General features: G+C 39.7%; 1 protein-coding gene across 2 annotated transcripts in view; it reads right to left on the reverse strand.

Moving 5' to 3' along the window:
- Window positions 1-19,094, reverse strand: part of LOC131978662 (lipopolysaccharide-responsive and beige-like anchor protein) — a 252,385-nt gene that overhangs the window by 31,027 nt on the left and 202,264 nt on the right. For both annotated transcript variants that reach the window (XM_059342384.1, XM_059342376.1), the window contains exon 47: window positions 6,803-6,970. In XM_059342384.1, the coding sequence (XP_059198367.1) occupies window positions 6,803-6,970 (168 nt within the window). The remainder of the gene's footprint in view (window positions 1-6,802; window positions 6,971-19,094) is intronic.

Below are 19,094 nucleotides of genomic sequence, written 5' to 3' on the forward strand. Positions count from 1 at the left end.
TTTATGTTGCATGATAAGCACTTTCTAATGTTTATTTGTTTATTTATTAAGGATCCCCATTAGCTGGTACTTTAGTAACCAGCTAGTCTTCCTGGGGTCCACAGGAACAATATATATAACAATATACAGAAGAAAAACATATTCTCAACATATCAAACATTTACAGTAATGATATGAACGCATTAATGTGTACATTTAATGCATTCATATCAATAATACATTCAAAAACATGACTTTATGTGCATGTCTCACAAGCAAAAACACAAGAGCATCAGAGTGGTTTGGTGCCGTGTCAACAGATTGGAAACTTTAAGAAGAGAGCTGTTAGCCTGAGTGTCTGTGGTTCTGTGTTCAAGCAAGAACTGCATTTGAACTAAACACGTGTGTGTGTTTGTGTGTGTGTGTGTGTGTGTGTGTGTGTGTGTGTGTGTGTGTGTGTGTGTGTGTGTGTGAAGATACTACAGTAGTTCTGACAGAGATGTTTCCACGATCCAGCATTGTGGGTAAATTAAATGTGTTTTCGCACATTTAGTTTGTTAGCGCTGGTGGGAATCAGTTGATGAGTTTGTAAACTTGGAGCGTTTCCTCATGGTTTGGTTTCTTTTCACAAAGAGAAAAATCCAAGCAAACTAAAATGCATCACTATAAATTATGTGAGAACATATTCTCACCCTGTTGGTCAGATGTGTCCGTGGAGCAAGCAAGAACTACAGGAAGTTGGTCCTGTGTTGTGGATTAGTGCATATTTCTGTGAGACAAACACTATTGTGAAATTTCACATGGAGCAGAGTTGGCATTTGTTCATAACCATGGAAATGATCTGGACAATATAGCAGGAGAAACCATACCAGCAGAAGGCTCTTCAAAGGAAACACCCTGACAATACTATAATGCTGCACACTTTGCAAAGATGTTTCTCTGACTATCTGTTGACTATATGCTACAGTTTGCATGCTCTGCCACATCCCATAAGACAAAGAAACACCTGGCTACTGGAGCCCAGATCACATCTGCACCAAAAACAGACTGCTCCAGAGTTCGTTTGGAACCAGACTCCACCTCCTTAAAGAGACTTGGTGTGGTTGTTTTTATCTGCACCCGAGTATGATTATGGTGTTCAACCAACCCAACCAAATCATACCAATGAGGAAAACAAACCAGAGTCCCATTTAAGACGGACAGGGTGTGAAAAGCACCCTACAGCTGCTGTGGAAGATGCATTAGTAACGCTTTATATTAAGGTCCTTTTAATAACCATTAATTAGCAAGTAGGCCCTTGTAAGTCCTTACAAGATGCTTATTAACATTATTGTGTGTTTATAAGCTTATATACGTGTTAATAATGACATTATAATACAGTTAATAGCAGGCTATAAGAGATTTATAAGCACTAATAAGAAACTTGTTAACAGTTTGCAAATGCTTAAGAACATTAATAAAAGCCTCATGAGTATCTTATAATTGTTCATAATAGCATTACAATCACCCATGACCCACCCATTATGTCTTTGCCATGCCTTTATTAATCTTATTTTGTTTGCTTATTGATACTAAAATATACTTTATTGCTCATCTATTATAAGTTAACTATAAGTTAACTATGCTTTTTGCAACTACCGGATCTAAAGCGAGAACAATGCCTTATTACTTGTTATTAATGGTTATTAAGGACCTTATTATAAAGCGTTACCGATGCATTTAAAAAATAAATAAAAGCCCTCTCTTTATTCAGTGATATCAAAGATCACCTTTAGACATGACCTCATTACACATCATGACAGAGAAGCTTAACATTTTCCATCTCATTCACAGTTCGTCTGTTAGCGAGAGGACATCACTGCATCATTCAAGGTCAAAGTGCCTCCCCTCTCCTCTGCCTATGGAGCGCAGCATTTTGCTTAAGCTAATGTGAGGAAGACACTCCTCAAAGCCACTCAACCTATCTTCATTAAGTTCAGCTCTGACATTTATGAGGCAGTGGAACGTTGGAAAGTGGCCGAGTCTAGGTCAGCACGTCCTATCCATATATGCCAATGCGATGCTCAGGTGATTATATGAGGGGCCATCCACAAGGCCAATCTCTTTTGGGGGCACTGGCCTGTGTCTGATGAAGGTTTTCTATATTCTATACATTTAAATGGCTGTGACGCCCTCGGCTCAGATGTCCCAACCTGCCATTTGATTTACTCAGCCACTTGACAAGATGGATCTCCATGTAAAACATGCTGCTTTTATGCAAATCGACCTGACGACGATGACACTTTGAATAGGATAAAAACTACAATGGCCTTGTGTTGTTGACAAGCAGTGTAGCAAGGGTACTCAGTCTTTAGATGTCCATAGAATATGAAGAAATAATATTAAATACAGTGAAGGGCCTATCGTCTAAAGAAAATAAACCAGCAGAGCCTTGTGTTTGTTGAGTGACTTTGGCTGAGTGTCAAAGCAGGTTCACTCGCGTGGGTTTATTTCCCGTCTTCTGCCGAATTACGCAAACGCTGTACAATTCAGACAGGGCTCTGTGTTTTGTCGCTGGTGTGAGAGGCTGTGGGATTTTCCATAATCACATGTGAAAGAGGGGAAGCCCTGTGCAACGATGAGAAGGCAACGCAGGGTGTGTTTCTCTTTATACACTGAGAGGCAACACAGATGTGCATGCATGCCATGCACCAGAGCGTGCACGCATACACATTAATGCATCTGTACACACACACAGCAGTTCTCTTAGAGAGAAGGGGGGTAAAGTTTTGACTTGCGGCGGAGGCAGGACAGGAAGTAATCATGGTTTTGAAAAACACAGCAGTGGTCTCTACAACATTCCCTAATCTGTGCTGAGATATTCCAAACTCTCTCCCAGAACAAAAATGTACACATAAACACACAACCGTGTGCATTTATGCTGATGAGCACACATAAATATACAAAGGTATACACATACCAATGGATGCATGCATACACACACATGTGTATGTACAAACATATCAAGGTACGATCTATACAAAGTGTGTGTGTGTGAGGTTGAGTCAGGGCGGGTGGGAGTTAGCGGCTGCCAAACAGCGTGGCAGGAATACAGAACTCTCCCAATCTACGACCTTTTCCGACCCAAACATGCAGCCACAAACACACACGCGTCTGTGACCCATCCCCCTGACAATGAACAGCCCCGAGGCCTGTCCCAGTGCAGCCTAGCCTGGTCCAGACCACAGCTCAGGCTGAAACAGTTGTCACTCAGTAATGGCAGACTCTGGGGACATTTTCAGACCCAAAGCCCTCAGTCTCAAAGCTCCTGTAGCCCTCAGCCACCCCCAGCGCCCGGCCCTGACGAGGCCCAGGCCTGAAACTCTATTTCCACCTTCTGCGCAGACAGGGCTTGCTTCCTTCCGTACAAACATGGTTGAAGGAGAGCCTTGGCTTAGCTCACAGGGGTAACACTGCTTTGGTTTATTTAACTAATTAAAGCGCTCAGACTGAGGGTGTTTGCAAAAGGTGAAAGCCAGCAGATTGGACTCACAGCATCAGAGGGGGAGTGTGAGGAGAAAACAACAAACTCTCTTTTTTCACCTCTAGAAGTGGAACACTCTTTGCTGCTTTATTGCTTTTACACATATATTTGCTGAGTTGGTAAATGTTGTTGTTTAACTATGGCATATGTCATACTTTAAACATGAATTTTGTTTTCAATTTAACTGTGATAAGTTAGGACATTTGATGTTAACAAACAACACCCTATGTTTTCCATAAAAGTTGATGGCCCCTGCCACAAAATATGTCACCAACAGCTTAGTTTGCAAGGAAAAAAAATCTTGTTCCATTAAATGTAACCCAGTGCACGCAATATAAAACACTTTAAAGCTATACTATGCAGGACATTCCTGAAAAAAGGGATGTATACAAAAGAAATCCCTCTCAATCATCATTTATGACCCAAAAGAAGTGTGTGGTGGTGTTTTTTCCACCCATTTCCGTGTTTTGGACATTTCTGGGCATTGGCCTTTTTAGCATGAAGCTATTACAAAAAAAAAAAAGGAAATATAGCGAGGTGATACGAGCAGACAAACCTAGTTCCAAAATCAGAGTAAATCTGGGGTTGGTGTTCACGTTCCTGGAGCGGCAGAGGAGGAGGAGCCCAGTTTGGGACAATTCCTGCATAGTATGCATTTAAATACAAATGGGGGCACCACTCTTCTTTGCACCTTTCTTGTGTATTTATTGTAGGTAAACTAATATCCAAACCACATTTTTTAATTATTTATTGGCATTAAAATGCTATATCTAGCACTAAAACTACAGTGAAATAAAAACCACATATCCATATCCTAAATCTGCATTCCTGCAGTCATAAGCAGGGAGGCGGGTGGTGCTATTCTAATATCACTCACATCACATGCACCTGCCTCTGATGGCGTCCTGCATGTGTGAGGATTTATCCATCCCATTGTCACTGGAACAGCTTGGCAGAAATAGTGGCCTACTGGTGATCCAATTTTGTGGTTGTGTGTTAACCAGAAGAATAGGTAATGGGCTGAGTGTGAAAACGGCCGGTGCACCCTGGTAATGAATCTGCATGAGTGTGTGTGTGTGTGTGTGTGTAGCTAAAGGCCGAAGCACATCTGGATGGGAATTAGGGTGAATGAGGTGATAAATCAATGATCTACCCCTTGTGTCCGTGATGCTCCAGTCACTGAGCATGAAGGGCAGCAGAACAGTGGAGGCGAGACTCATTTCCATTTAGAACTCAATGCTAGGAGGACCTGGGCTTTAAGGTCCCATATTGTAAAAAAATAGATTCTCATGACTTTCTTTTATTATAAAGCTGGTGAAGGTGCTGTATAAATACTGTGAAAGCATCAAAATGCTAAATAAATGGACAAATGCACACAGCCCATTTTCAGAAACTGTGTCTTTGGATGAGTTTTTGACATCTTGGGTGAGGTTGCAATGTCACAACTATGCTACGTATAGAGAGAGAGCATGGATGCGAAAGACTAAGGCCCCGTTTACACGAGGACGCTCGCGGGTAAAAACAACAAAATATTTTATCGGAAGTGCCTTTCGTTTAGACGGTGACGGCGTTTTGGGGCTTAAAGACGCAAAAATCTGAAACCACCTTCCAAAGTGGAAAGGTTAAATACGCTCCGCCGTAGCGTGTCCGTCTACACTGCCAAGAAGCAAAACTCTGCTCAGATCTGCTCACGTCACGTATGTGTTTACGTCACATACATGCTCCAGTACAGGAAAATAAACAAACATGTGGGATTATTTCCATGCGTCGGACCTTCAAGCTGCTCTGGCAGGTCTAATGAACTTACAGGAGTCTTTCCACCAAATGTACAGGATATGTACAGATAGTATTAGTGAACAGAGAAGGATCTGTAAAAACCTCTATCACATTTTGGATGCAGCAATTCGTCGGAGGCGAGCCAGACGGCTGTGAACGAGACCTGGGAGATCTAGTGATGGTGGAGAACTTTGTGGAAGGAGTAGCTGATGAAAATGTGTGGCGTGAAAACTTCTGCATGCCCAAAGATGCTCTTATCGCTTTAAGTGATGCCGCCTGGCATGCATACAATCGAATTTCACACACTTTTGCGTCACTGTATGCACGCAGATTTCCTCCTGAAAATGCTCGTCTAAACGAGGAATAAAAAGTGAAGACGCGACGCCACTTTTGCGTCTTCTGTTCAGACCGTCCTCGTGTAAACGTAGCCTAAGACACACATGCTTTTTTTTGAAAGGGGGTTTTAAAGAGATTGCATTGGTGGTGCAATGGAGCATTCAGACAGAGGAATAGGTACAGACAGTATGAGAAAAAGTGTTTTTTGAACATTCAAGCATATAAACATGTGAGTAGAAACCTTATATGCGAGTATAAACCTAAAAAAGGATTTAAAAGATAAATCTGGTTTATTATTTGACCTCAGCTCTCATTTATTGTGTTGTACATTGTTCCTATTGGTAGAGCAAGAAACACCAACAGCCAGACAGCCAGAGAGGTTTTAAATAAATCCCCAGGTTAGCCACTTTCAGTTGCACAATAACTTTGGTAAGTGAACTGTTCATAGCCAATTGAAGTAATCCCCAAAACTGGGAAAAAACAAAACAGTCTGTAATAAACTGGAATTATCCTTTAGGAGAAGTCGTGTACAAAACCCTTTGACTGTACTACAATTTTTTGGCAACACAACTTAGACATCAAAAAGGTTTATGGGGGCAGGGTCAATTGGCCCGCCGCTGGCTGGCTGCCTTCTGCAGCAGATTGGTGAAGTTGTCAGGCCGATGTTTGGCTGTGGGCGAAGCTAGCTGTGTTTTTCTTTTCAGCACTGTGCTTTGTGCGGTTGCTTTCCGGCAGGCCGGGGTAGCTTGTGTGTGTGTGCGCAGCGGTTCAAAGTGAGGAGGATGAATAATGAATGAAAGCCAAGGAGGAGGCTTTAAGGCGTTAAAGTGGAACACTTGGTGGAGAGCTTTCAGAGCTATCACACAGGGGAAAGGCTTTGCTCAGCAATACCTGCCAGTAGATTGTTAGCTTGGCTCTCCCAGGCCATTCTACAACCAATTTAACATGGCTAATGGCATCAAAAACATCCCTGAAATACAGATGCCCTGAATGGACAGATGCTTTTATAATAACGTTAGATTAAGCATCCATTTGAGAGTGCCAACGCTCAAGTGTACTTACTGTAATATGCTGTTTCCCCCTTACTCAGCATGATCCGCCAAGGGAGTTAAATCAGCCGTGTAGTACATATAGTAAATGTGTATAAAAATGTGTGTATGCATGTTCTGTATCATGTAACAGCCTCACCTCTCTGAGCATGGGGTCGTTGATGGAGCTGAGGTTGACTGTGCCCTCGTAGGTCAGATAATAGAAAACATTGAGGGCTCTGGTGGCTTCAGGTCCCTGCTGCTTGTAGCCAAAGATCAGATCGATCCACTGGTGGAGCTGGCAGGACACAAACTCGCTCTCCAGGGCCTGTAAATGAAGGAGAGGACGGAGGATTGTGAGCATTGTAAATGTCAACAGATGCACAACGTTTACACACCATGCTACGACCAAATGCTTCTCCTTCAAACATGTTCCTCATCCCATTACTGAGCAGCAGTTATCACTAATGCCCCTCAAAGATGAAATCCTCAGAGAAAGCAGAATACCATCTCTAATTGTTCCTGTGACAGAATCTGCCAATGATTTCTGTAATGAGCAAAAAGCAGAGTAAATCCATATCTGATCATATGGGAACATCAAAACATTACAGAACTCTTGTAGTTCATTAGGGAGCCATTTCAGCCTCTGTCTTTGTTCTTTTCTCTGCAGCTTGTGGGCGGATAAGAGCACCGTGTTGCTCCTCTGCAGACGTCTCCGCACCGCCGTAATGCTGAGGTACAAGCCGTTTTCTCTCCTCATTAGCCGGCAAAGGAGGGAAAAAACATTTATGGTTTCCTCATAAAAACAGGCAATTGTGTTAATTTGTGTAAAGCTGTCGTCTCACAAAAGCCCTCTAAACACGACCAAATTAGAATGAGGCAGCCCTTGATTGTCATTGCTGCCTTGTGTCACATTAATTTGTGACAAAACATTAGCCTGTGCTACACTTAAATGGCAATTTATATCATTTAAATTTTTACTGCAGAGAGCAACACATCCCTCACTTAAATGTGACTTTCTGACAGCTCATTCTGCATCTAATTCCTCCCCACTCTCTTAATTACAACTTTCAATCAGGGAGGGAAGCCCGGGTATAAAGACGAGACAGGGAGAGGTTTAGCTATGACGACGTTTTTACTGCAACTTTGATACCTTCACAAATTCTATGATCTGAACTGATGAAAGCTTAACAATACGAGCACTATGTGGATAATAAATGATAGGAACTATAATAGTGGTTCCTGAAAAAAAAGGCAGACAAAGGTGAAAAAAGATTTTCATGTTTAATATGTAGAGAGATACAAACCTAATAACTAGAGTATTACACATCAGTATGAGATGTGTCTTTATTATTACTATTATACGCTCATCACATGTGGGAGCATTAGAAAACATTGATTTGTGACCATAGCTGCCCAGAGTCTCAATTCTAATATTAATTCATGTTACATTTTGTGTACATCACTTCTTCCCAATCATTTTCGTACACGTAAACTGATTAAGGCAGTGTTTTATTATTGCTTTTGTATTAGGCTTTTATTGTTTCAAACTGTGACTTTTCCTTTCTTGTCTTTTCTCTCTCTGTGTGTTTGTATGATAATCTTTTCTTTTTGTGTTCAAAATAAAATATTTTAATAACCAATATGTTAAAGGAATACATCTGAGATAGTTTACAGCAGGGTCTTTTTTGGTAATTCTGTTTATTTTTTTGGCAATTTTGTGTCTTTTTTTGTAATTTTGTGTCTTTTTTAAATAATTGTTTTGTCTTTTTTTAAATAATTTTGTGTCTTTTTTAAAGCAATTTAGGGTTTGTATGGCTGTATGTTTGTATGTAATATGTTTGTCATGAATACCATTTTACATATGTTTTTAAATATATTTGATTTATAATGGTTGCTGCACTTCAGCTCCTTGGCATTGATGTACATTTGATTTAGCTTTTATTGTGTATTTCTAGAACCGTTAAAGTTCCCCTCCAGACATGTTTTAAAATAGGTAATATAGGTTATATATATGTTAATCTGTCTTTTCTTTTCCCCTTTGACTGACAACATCTTCCTTTAACGGCTGAACTATGGGGTAATGTGAAAACAAAACTAAGCTTACAGTCAGTATGAAGATAAAACAGAACGGCCTCCATGTCTAACTGTCCCTCTGGCATCAGAATATTCAGTTTAAAGTGTGTTTAAAGGCAATCCTTTTTATTAATGTTACATTATAAGCTGGTGAAACCCTTTTTATTCAAACTCACTTTGATAGCAGTCAGAGTGAGGTTCAATTTGTGTGTGTCTGACTGTGTGTGTGAGAGAGAGATCAGTTAATTATACGCTAGGATTGACCTTTGACGGGCCCTGCTCCCCTGTTTCTAAAACTAAAGCTGGGCCTGATGGGCATTTAATGTGCACTGCAATCTACTGTCAATCAGCATGGGGAAACAAAGAGAAACCATGTTATTGCAGCTCCCTCTCCGGAGGCCCGCCTTTATGGAAATCACTTGCATGTACCATTTGGAGAGAAGAGAGGCAGAAGAGTGTGCTGATGTGTATGAATGTGTGTGCTATGTATTTGTTTGTCTGTGTAATAAAAAGGCTCAGCAGCACTGTGAGTGGAGTCGAGGTGCAGGAAATTAACCTCAGTGGATCTCAGAGATTCAAAGAATATCAGCCTCTGCCTGTGGGGATGCATTAAACTGCCTTGATCGTGGTTCTTCAAAGCTCGTTCAAAAAGTGCACACTTTAATCTCAACACACAGACAACAATCAGGTTGGGATGTTTAGTAAAACGAGAGCTATATTCTGACCCTTTGACTAGACTTGTGATTTTACATTTGTAGCTCTAGCGAGTGGGTGAATTTATCAGCTTTTGGTTATTGGATTTGGTGAATTAATGGTTTATTTTGACCAAATCAGAGCTGCCAATTACCAAGACATTTCTGGTGAGTTTTATTTTGTTTCTATCGCGATTCAATTAACTGTGTTTTATGATTAATTAAGAAGCCGATTAAGCTCGTCTCAGTTCGGTTAAAAAGAAAAACTTGAATTCAGAAGGTGTATGGTTGTACTTTTCTGTTTCATAAGGGGAAAAAAATATTATTTTATATTTTGTGAGTTTATTTGTTTATTTCGAGTGCGGTCACGCAGTATTAAAGAATTAATCTGGTTATATTCTACATTCTTCATACTGTCACAAAATACCATGAAAACATTAAAACCATCAACAAATTTATCCTACAAACAAGTAGCCTAATGTGGCTTATTCCTCTGTGCTTTCATAGACCTCTATTTTTGTCCACTAAATAAACCATTAGTAAGTCACACATTTGAGCTGGGTAACATTTTCCTTTATTACCCCGTACATGGGCTTTGTAGTTTATTTAACAAAATCACCAAGTGGCTGAAAACAGTTTACAATAAACACTATTTACTGTTCTTTTATTATCATTTGCTAAACAACAATACATTGCCCAGATGCTTTAGGAAATAATTTCACCTTTTGTTGTAAAAACAAACTTATATAGTTGTCACTGAAGATTTCCATTTTCAGAAGGAACAAAATATAGAAGATCCTCCCTTATCCTTTTTATTACCCCAAGATACTATAGTAGTACTATATTTGGAAAATGCACTAGCAATTTAGATTTTTTTAGACTTAACAGTATTGTGGTAAAATCAACACTGACATCAAATTATATATCTATATCCCATTTTTAATTTATTTTATCTTATTGCATCTTACTGATCTATTGATGATTGACTGATCTATTGATGATCTATTGACTGATGTATTGTTTACTACATCTCTTTGTATTGTGTTATGTATTTATTGTTTGTGCAGCACTTTGGAAACCTTGTGTTTGCTAAAATGGTGCTATATAAATAAAGGGGATTGGATTGGTTTGGATATCTAGAAGTTTGCAAATTTGTGTGACTTGATGGACAAGCAGAAAGTAAAGCCGTGCACAGATAACCCATAAACTATGTTGCAGGTGAGCAGGTGTGGAAACGTCTCCTTCTGCAGCGGCACACTGTGGGTATAGTGCGGCAGAAGGTTGGGGCAGATAGCAGATTCCTGAGGTGGGATCTGGTGCCACTTCAGGAGAACCAGGCAGGATTATTGATGGGCCAATTAGCAGCAAGTGTGTGTGTCATCTCCGTCCACAGGGGACTCTCTGATAATTAATGAATAATTTAGCATGCCTTTATGTAAATGCTGATAGGGGGTAGAAGTCACTGGAATCCCACATTTCTATTGTTAAGGATTTGACAAAGTACACCTTTGAAGCGTAGCAGGGTCCCCTTTGTTTTGTGCTGTGACTTGTGTCCAATAATTTGGAATATTCTCCTATGTAGGACAAAGTAATCATTTATCCTAATCAGTTTTTTCCCCTACTGAACAAAGCAAGTATTCAAACAGATATCTCTAATTTCTCTCCTTGAACCGAATGCTTATTTTGCCTGCCTGCCAAACTGCAGGACTATGATAATTAGCATGCCTTTTCTAAGTGGAAGTCTCAGATTACTTTAATTCTTTTATTTCTTCAACATCTGTAGCTGGAGTGTGAATTTAAAGCCTTAAAAAAAACCCACAAAAACACTAAAAGAATGACAGTTTGACTATGTGTCCATCAATATGTTACTCTTCAGAGGGAGATCTATTCTAGACCGAGGACTTAGAGACAGGCTATCCTCATTTCAGACATCAGACCGGAGACACCAAATGATTGCAATTAACCAGCTGGTGGACATTAAACCCGGATTACTCAGGAGTCCCGAGGAGAAAAACCGAACGTCTGATCTCGACTCAGCGGCTACTCGACACAGCCTCACCTTGGAATGCTTTCTCTGCTTTCAAGTGGGTGCGATTTATTTTGATCCCCTTTTTCTTTTTACTCCACTTTGGACTCCTTTTAGCCATTTTTTTCCTCAAAAGTAAAAGTGTCTGTCGCCGCTACAGGTCTGCAGGAGTTGCATGGCCGGGCCTATCAGTGAAGTTTCTGTGCCTCGCCGTGGTTTGCGGTGAGCTTTATGGTCTGGATTGAGCTGGATTTCACTTCAGCTTTAACGAGGTGACACTGAATGCTCTCCTCCTTCCCTCATTGGCCCTAAAAAACCCTTTTAAGGACTTATGGAGAGCTGTCTGTAAGGATGTTAAAATGTCACTTAACAAATCAATCCACTCATTTGCATGCCAACCGTGATGCAAGTGTACACACACATGTGCCTGTGTGTGTGTGTGTGTGTGTGTGTGTGTGTGTGTGTGTGTGTGTGTGTATGTGTAATCGAATGCACATGTTGTATGCAGTGTTGTCAGCGGAGAACTGTTTTCTTTTGTATCGATTACGGATGAATAAAGCAAACACTTGTCAGGTCTGTATATACTGAAACGACTGTTTAAGAACAAGCTGATCAAAACATCCTGAAAACCAGATTCAGCATGTGTGACAGTGAAACATCATGCATTTTCACATGTGAAAAATTTAACTGCTAGACCACAGAATTTGTTAAATAAAGAACTTTTTCTCTTTAAGTTTATTACATTTTTTAATTTTATTCTATTGGGCACAGGTGTTATCATTCATTATACACTTTACATTTATTATACTCCATATTATTTTGGTGCAATCACTGGCAGAAGAATTCCCTATGGGATTAATTAAGTTGTATCTTATAATAACTTTTGTATTTCTATAACAAAATGGGACAATATACGATTTTACTGTGGATAGAGATAAAAAAAACACTCACAATAAGTTGATCGTGGTGAATTTTCATTTTTCTGGATAATCGTGAATATCTTCACCATTGATTTGAAAAAGCTGTCTAGCTTGCTAACCTACAATCCTATGGTGATTTCCTGATTTATTGTAAATTGGCATGACATTATAATTTTAGTTCTGTGCAGTGCGGTCATCCTCTTCCTATCCAGCGATTCTTATGTTGCAATCTCCAACAAGTTTACAGTTTACAGTTTACATGAGTTTTTTCCTCCAACCATAAATTAATGACGCCACAGCAATAAGTATCAGTTCAAATCAAGCAGAATTGGTTTTATTTTGCAGAAAATCCATCTTCTTCATATTTTCTGTACAGTATGTTTTAGGCATTTTGATGATTATTGTGAATAGCAAATTTTCTTTTCATCCCATGCCTTATTCCTGTTGTGCATTTATTAAATAAATCAAATTGATTAATCTCATCAAATCTGTGTGTTTCTGTGTCAACAAACAAGGAAGCTAGTCCTCTCCTTACATGAATACATGTTTATTGTCTCTTGTTTCGATTCTCTTTTCTTCCTCCAAGTTCAACAGCCCGCTTTTATTTTCCCTTCTACTTATTCTCAAGTGCTACTCCCTCTTTTTTCTCTCTCTCCTGCACTCTTCCAGTCATCTGATCCTTTGGATCAACTCCTCTGGAGTTGCCTTGCCCTGAGGTTGACAAGCACTCTGATTAAAGGGCTTATTAGCTCGCTGTAAATGAGAAGCCGATTGTCATTTTGAAGCAGGCAGAGGAAGCCTGTTGCCAGCCAGGGGAGAGGGGGCCCCCCAACATGGAAGAGGAAAGAGAAAAAAAGCTACGGGTGACGTAAGAAATGAGAGCCTTGGAGCAGCCGCACAGCTAACAAACCATTTCCTTTATTCCCATATTCACACAGACCAAAAGAACCCCAGATGGGTTGAGTGTGTTACTTAAGTTCCCCCCTCCTTCCTGCTCTACTAATTAGATAGGTCACAACTGTGAGAGTTCTGGCTACGGGTCAACGGAGGCACTCGCTGGCAAGTGGAACCTGAAACTCTAACCCTAACTCTCTCCCACTCACTCCTCCCGTCTCTCTTATTATCCCTCACCCACTTGAAAAGCAAGAATATCATGTTATGGGGTGAAAAGAAGCAGAATGAGCAGTGATTGGGAAAGTATCTCCCCAAAACAAACATGTCACGGTGGATTTGGTCTTAGTCATACAAATGGCGTAGTGTAGACTGCGAAAGTGGTCCAATTTACAGCACAGACAATGGAGTAAACAATACTGATTGAGAAGTAAATGGATGAAGCAAATGGTGCTGACTCAGACTCAGAAGGCACTAACGCTGTGGTTTGTCTTCTTTTTCTAGTTAATGCTTGATGATGACAAACAATACGATGCAGCTCGACTAGAAGTATATCAAAAAGTGGTTGTAGGGAGTTTAGAAATGATAAAATAAGAATACTTTGATGAGAATATATCCACTAGTGAAGAATCAAAGAGAAAACAAGAACACGGCTACCTCACAACTGTCTACTCTAATCTCAACAACGGCTAACAAGCACCTGCAGAGAACCCAACCATCTGTCCGCCTCCATACAGAGAGGCTAACAAGCTAGCAAATACATCACCAGCGTATAAGACACGTCCACAATAGGATGAAGTGAGCAAAAGCTAAGTCAACAGTCAGAGCTGATTAAACAGGGCCAGTGAGCGTGCAGAATGAGGGAATATTTGGATAGCTGTTGAGAGGAGCATTGTTGTCTCAGATGATTATAGAGTCTGCTAGAGACTGGACGCTCTCTCCGTCTGTCTGAAGGTGTAGAGGCCTCTCGACGGAGAGTGGAGATGATGAGGATGAATGACTCAACTGATCAGAGCGTAGTTACCCTTAAAGGAGAGGTTATAGTGTAGTGGTGCTGCTTGTTAGTGCATGTTACTCTGCGTGTGTATGTACGAAACAAAAGGAACTATGTCTGTTAAACCAGTTAACCCATTGACGCCTAAAACTGCCTGTAAAACCTCTGGGCGATTTTAAAATAAGCCCCTAAAACCTGAAGTTTTTCTGGAAATTCAACAGAAGTGTCAACGCTTCAACTAAATAATAGATTTTTCAGCCTCTGTAGCAGATAGAAATTACATTCAAAAAGTATTTGAGAGCTTATACAAATACTACAAAACGACGTATCCGCTTTCCGGGCTTCAATGGGTTAAAGACTAATGCATCCCCAATTAAATAAGCACAATAATTATATAATATTGGTCCTAACTTACAGTGCATTTTGGGGGTTTTGACTGATCCTCAAAAACAAGACATTTGATGTATTCTATATCTATATTATGACTTTGGCATTTTTCACTTACATTTCATATATTTCTAAATTGTCACAATTCAAATAAGTAAAACTAATTTTTAATAAATAGTTTAAAACTGTTTTAAAGTTGCACCCCTAATAATATCACTAATCACAAACATCGTCGTACACAAATATAGACTGTGCACTTCTTAGGATGTTTTTCCTGCTCAACTTTTATTATTTTTAAAAAATTTAAGTTTCTAAGTTTGATGACTTTAGACTCAGCTTGACTTATGACATGTGCTCGAGCCTTTTGACTTGAAAATAAACTGTTTAGGACTTGAAACTCAAAGTTGAGGGCTTGGGACTTGACTAGGCACTTGTCAGTCTTGATTTGGGAAGTGAGTGCACAGACTTGGGATTTACATTTGATTTGCAAAACAACAACTTGGTCCCACCTCTGATTTCTACTGTCACCAAGCTCTTATCTCCTTGCTGCAGCATGTCATAGAAGGTTATACATTTTTTGGGCTTGAGTGGCTGTTTTAAATATATATACATATACAGTATTATGCAGTATTATAAGTCTTAGCCAGGTGTGAAAAAATGCTGTAAAATAAGAATGCTTTCAAAAATAGAAATGTTAATAGTTTATTTTAATCAATGAAAGAAAATGCAAAGTGAATGAACAAAAAAAAAATCTAAATCAAGTCAATATTTGATATGACCACCCTTTGCCTCAAACTAGTATCAATTCTTCTAGACATTTTTTCACATACAGTACAGGCCAAAAGTTTGGACACACCTTCTCATTCAATGCGTTTTCTTTTATTTTCATGACTATTTACATTGTAGATTCATCAAAACTATTAATGAACACATGTGGAATTATGTACTTAACAAAAAAGTGTGAAATGACTGAAAACATATTACTTGGTTACTGAAAACAACTTATATTCTAGTAAGCAAAGGGTGGTTACTTTGAGGAATCTAAAATATAAGACATGTTTTCAGTTATTTCACACTTTTTTGTTAAGTACATAATTCCATATGTGTTCATTCATAGTTTTGATGCCTTCAGTGAGAATCTACAATGTAAATAGTCATGAAAATAAAGAAAACGCATTGAATGAGAAGGTGTGTCCAAACTTTTGGCCTGTACTGTATGCCTAAGACTTTTGCACAGTACTGTATCTATAAAATAATTGTTCATGATAATGCTGACTGAACACATTAGCTTAGGACGGGGCAGAGGGCAGAGAAAAGTGTTTTTAATCCAGCGAAGATGACGACACAGACGTGAAGGAGTTTGAGAGGCAAAGACAAAGTGAAGGAGTGTGAAAACAGACTAATACTGCAAAAAAAAAAAAGCATCTCAGTAGACTTTGGCAGAAGTAAAAATGAGCGAGTGGAGGAGTGCAGGAAAAGGGAGAAGGACAACATTAGTGAGTGAGTATGTCAGCAGCAGTAGATCATCCCATTTCTCAGGCTCTCATCGGCCTCCTACATTACGTCATTGAAGAGGAGGCCGAAAAAAGAGGAGGGGGAGAAGGACAAGGGGAGAGAAGAAGAAGGGGGGGGACAGCTCGTAAAGCACTGAGCACACAGTAAACATGTCTGTCCTTATGCATGACAATACCTCTACAGTGAGCGCTGGCTGACATTAGCCAGATAACCCCCGTCCACCCCACGTGCTCCTTCCCATCCAACAACAAGGCTTTCAGAGGAGACACCAGGGGAATAGATTAGCGCTAGGCTAACATGGTAAACTGTGTTCTGTTACATGAGGCCGTCCCGGGCTAGACGACATTAAGATTTTCACTCACTCAGTCATCCACGAGTGCGTAAGTATATCTTAGCGGTTAGTGTGTGCTCCGTGCAGTGGTTTACCTCAGCTCACACATCAACTCCCAGGGGGTTCCTGTGAGGATAAGACGTGGAGGCTGGTGGGAACGGCATTATGTGCGTCCCAGCGGCTGTGTGATCAGAGAGAGCGGTGCGGATGAGAGGTGAATGTAAACAACCATGATCTTTGACTTAGTGAAGCTGGTGGTCTCAGCTGGGGAGCTATCATGTCTGGCTTGTGGGGGAAAAAAAGGAGGGACACAATACTCTGTGTTGTAAATTATCTTATCAGATGGCAAATAGCAACCAAAACACCCCCCCACCTACCCTTACTTGATCATAAACTGGTCAGCTAATGGACTTGTCGACCATGATGACATAGTTTCTGTATGTGTGAACAGCTGTCAGCATATAAAACGGACAAACTTCAGAAAAGGTCTTTCAAACACACTGATAGTGTGGAGTGTATGGAGATTGGGGAGGGGGGGTAAAAGGTGATTTGGCTCATATTAATATGACATTTGTCTGTTAGCGCTGAGCGGGAGATGTTTACCTCTGCAGGCAAGATTACTGAGCAGTGACCACATTAACAGCTGGGAGATCAAATGTGAGGCTCGCCATCATAGTTCAAAGGGAAATTAGTGGACTGGATTCACAGAGAACTTCCATTATAAAGGCACAATTTTTTAATTTGCAACATAAAAGGTTTCAAAGGTGCAAAGAAAGTCAGTAACTTATTTGAAATCACTTCTTAAAACCCACTTTTGTAGACTTGTTTTTATGTAATGCTTTCTATCTCACCACTCCTTTTTACTTTTTTTTTTTTTACTACTTTTACCTTTATTTTCTGTGTATCTGAGAATGTCTTGTGAATGTTCCTGCCTTATGCCATCATTCTCTGTGTAATTAACGGCTCTCTGTCAAAGCACTTTGTAAAGTGATGTTTTTAAAAGGCGCTATATAAATAAAGTTATTATTATTATTGTTATTATCATTAAAAAAACAATAGCAATTTATTTCATTTGTGCTGTAAAGCAATGCAGCAGATTCCCCATAATATGTGACCGACTGCACACAATATAAAGGTATATTAAACATTCATTTCACTTTGCTCTGTTCAGGACTAACATGACTTCAGCCTTTGGGTAACTGGTTTGTAGCTACTAGCACCAGCATGTAGGCTTGATGGCTGGACTATAAAAACTTGGAATCGAGGTGCCAGATCATTAGAAAGCATCCAGGAGGAAACTGAAAATGGCAGACACAGTGCTGAAAAAAATGCAAATAAAGATCTGCAATGGATAAATCCTACTGATTCTGTCTAAAGCTGCATTGGGCAAACAATGACTTAATAATCTGTGGAGGTGCCAGGCAGTGGACCAGGGAGGGCTTCATCTCGTAACATTATCCCGTTAATCACTTAAATGGCTTTATAACTCCTGAGTAATGGAGTTCTGAATTAGTCACAAAGGTTACTGGCTGATTGCCAAGTCTTTGTTTAAAGAAATGTGTTTGAAATGAGATGCAGCCACAACTCAGATAAAGATTGTAGTTCAGGGGAATCTAGAACTCCAATATGTCCTCAAAGAAAGCAACATGTTACACCTTTGTTATTCCAGGCATATAGAAAACCACACACACTATGTCCCCATAACAGATTCTGATCATGTTGCTAAGGGCATAGCACCAATTCTGTAATTATTGCGGCTTTCCTGTTCCTTAAAAGTAGCTTGAAAGGCAGAGAATAGGCCCTGTGTGTTTTATGATGTGCTGCTGCTCCAAGGAGTCCAGAGAAGTTTTATGCGTTTTAATTATAATCAGCGGCTTTACACGCACGTATGATGTTGAATGTGTACACTTAATGGTGAACGTGTATCAAAGCAGATCATGAACAAAGGTGATAACAAATAGCGGTCAACAAAAATTCCGGCTACTTTGACTCGCCTCTCTCTCTCTCTCTCTCTCTCTCTTGCAGGTGAAGCAGACTTTGATATAACCTGTCAGCTGTCAACGACAGTGCTCACGTGACCCGAAACCATGGCAACGAGACAAAACTAATTAAACACAAAATAATAAATCTATAAAGCAATATATGGCTCCTGCAGTAATAACGGCACAGCTTTTTTGTTCCATCATTAAAGGGTATTTACACAAATGAAGCACAAAGACTATTCTCTAATTCAGCTATTCTCAACCTTGGGATCGGGACCCCAATTGGGGGTCCACTGTGTTAAAGTTCATTTCATTCATTTCATGTCTTTTTTTGGTCATTGCGGGTTTTTTTTTGTCATTTTGTGTCTTTTTTTGGGTCATTTTGTGTCTTTTCTTGGTCATTTTGTGTCTTTTTTGATCATTTTGTGGTCAATTTGTGTCTTTTTTGGTCATTTTGTTTCCTTTTTTGGTCATTTTGTGTCTTTTTTTAGTGATTTTGTCTTTTTTTGGTCATCTTGTGTCTTTTTTTGTCATTTTGTGTCTTTTTTGGTCATTTTGTTTCTTTTCTGCGTCATTTTGTGTCTTTTTGTGTATTTTTTGGTCATTTTGTTTCCTTTTTTGGTCATTTAGTGTCTTTT

The sequence above is a fragment of the Centropristis striata genome, chromosome 1 (assembly GCF_030273125.1).
Source record: "Centropristis striata isolate RG_2023a ecotype Rhode Island chromosome 1, C.striata_1.0, whole genome shotgun sequence".
Taxonomy (NCBI): domain Eukaryota; kingdom Metazoa; phylum Chordata; class Actinopteri; order Perciformes; family Serranidae; genus Centropristis; species Centropristis striata.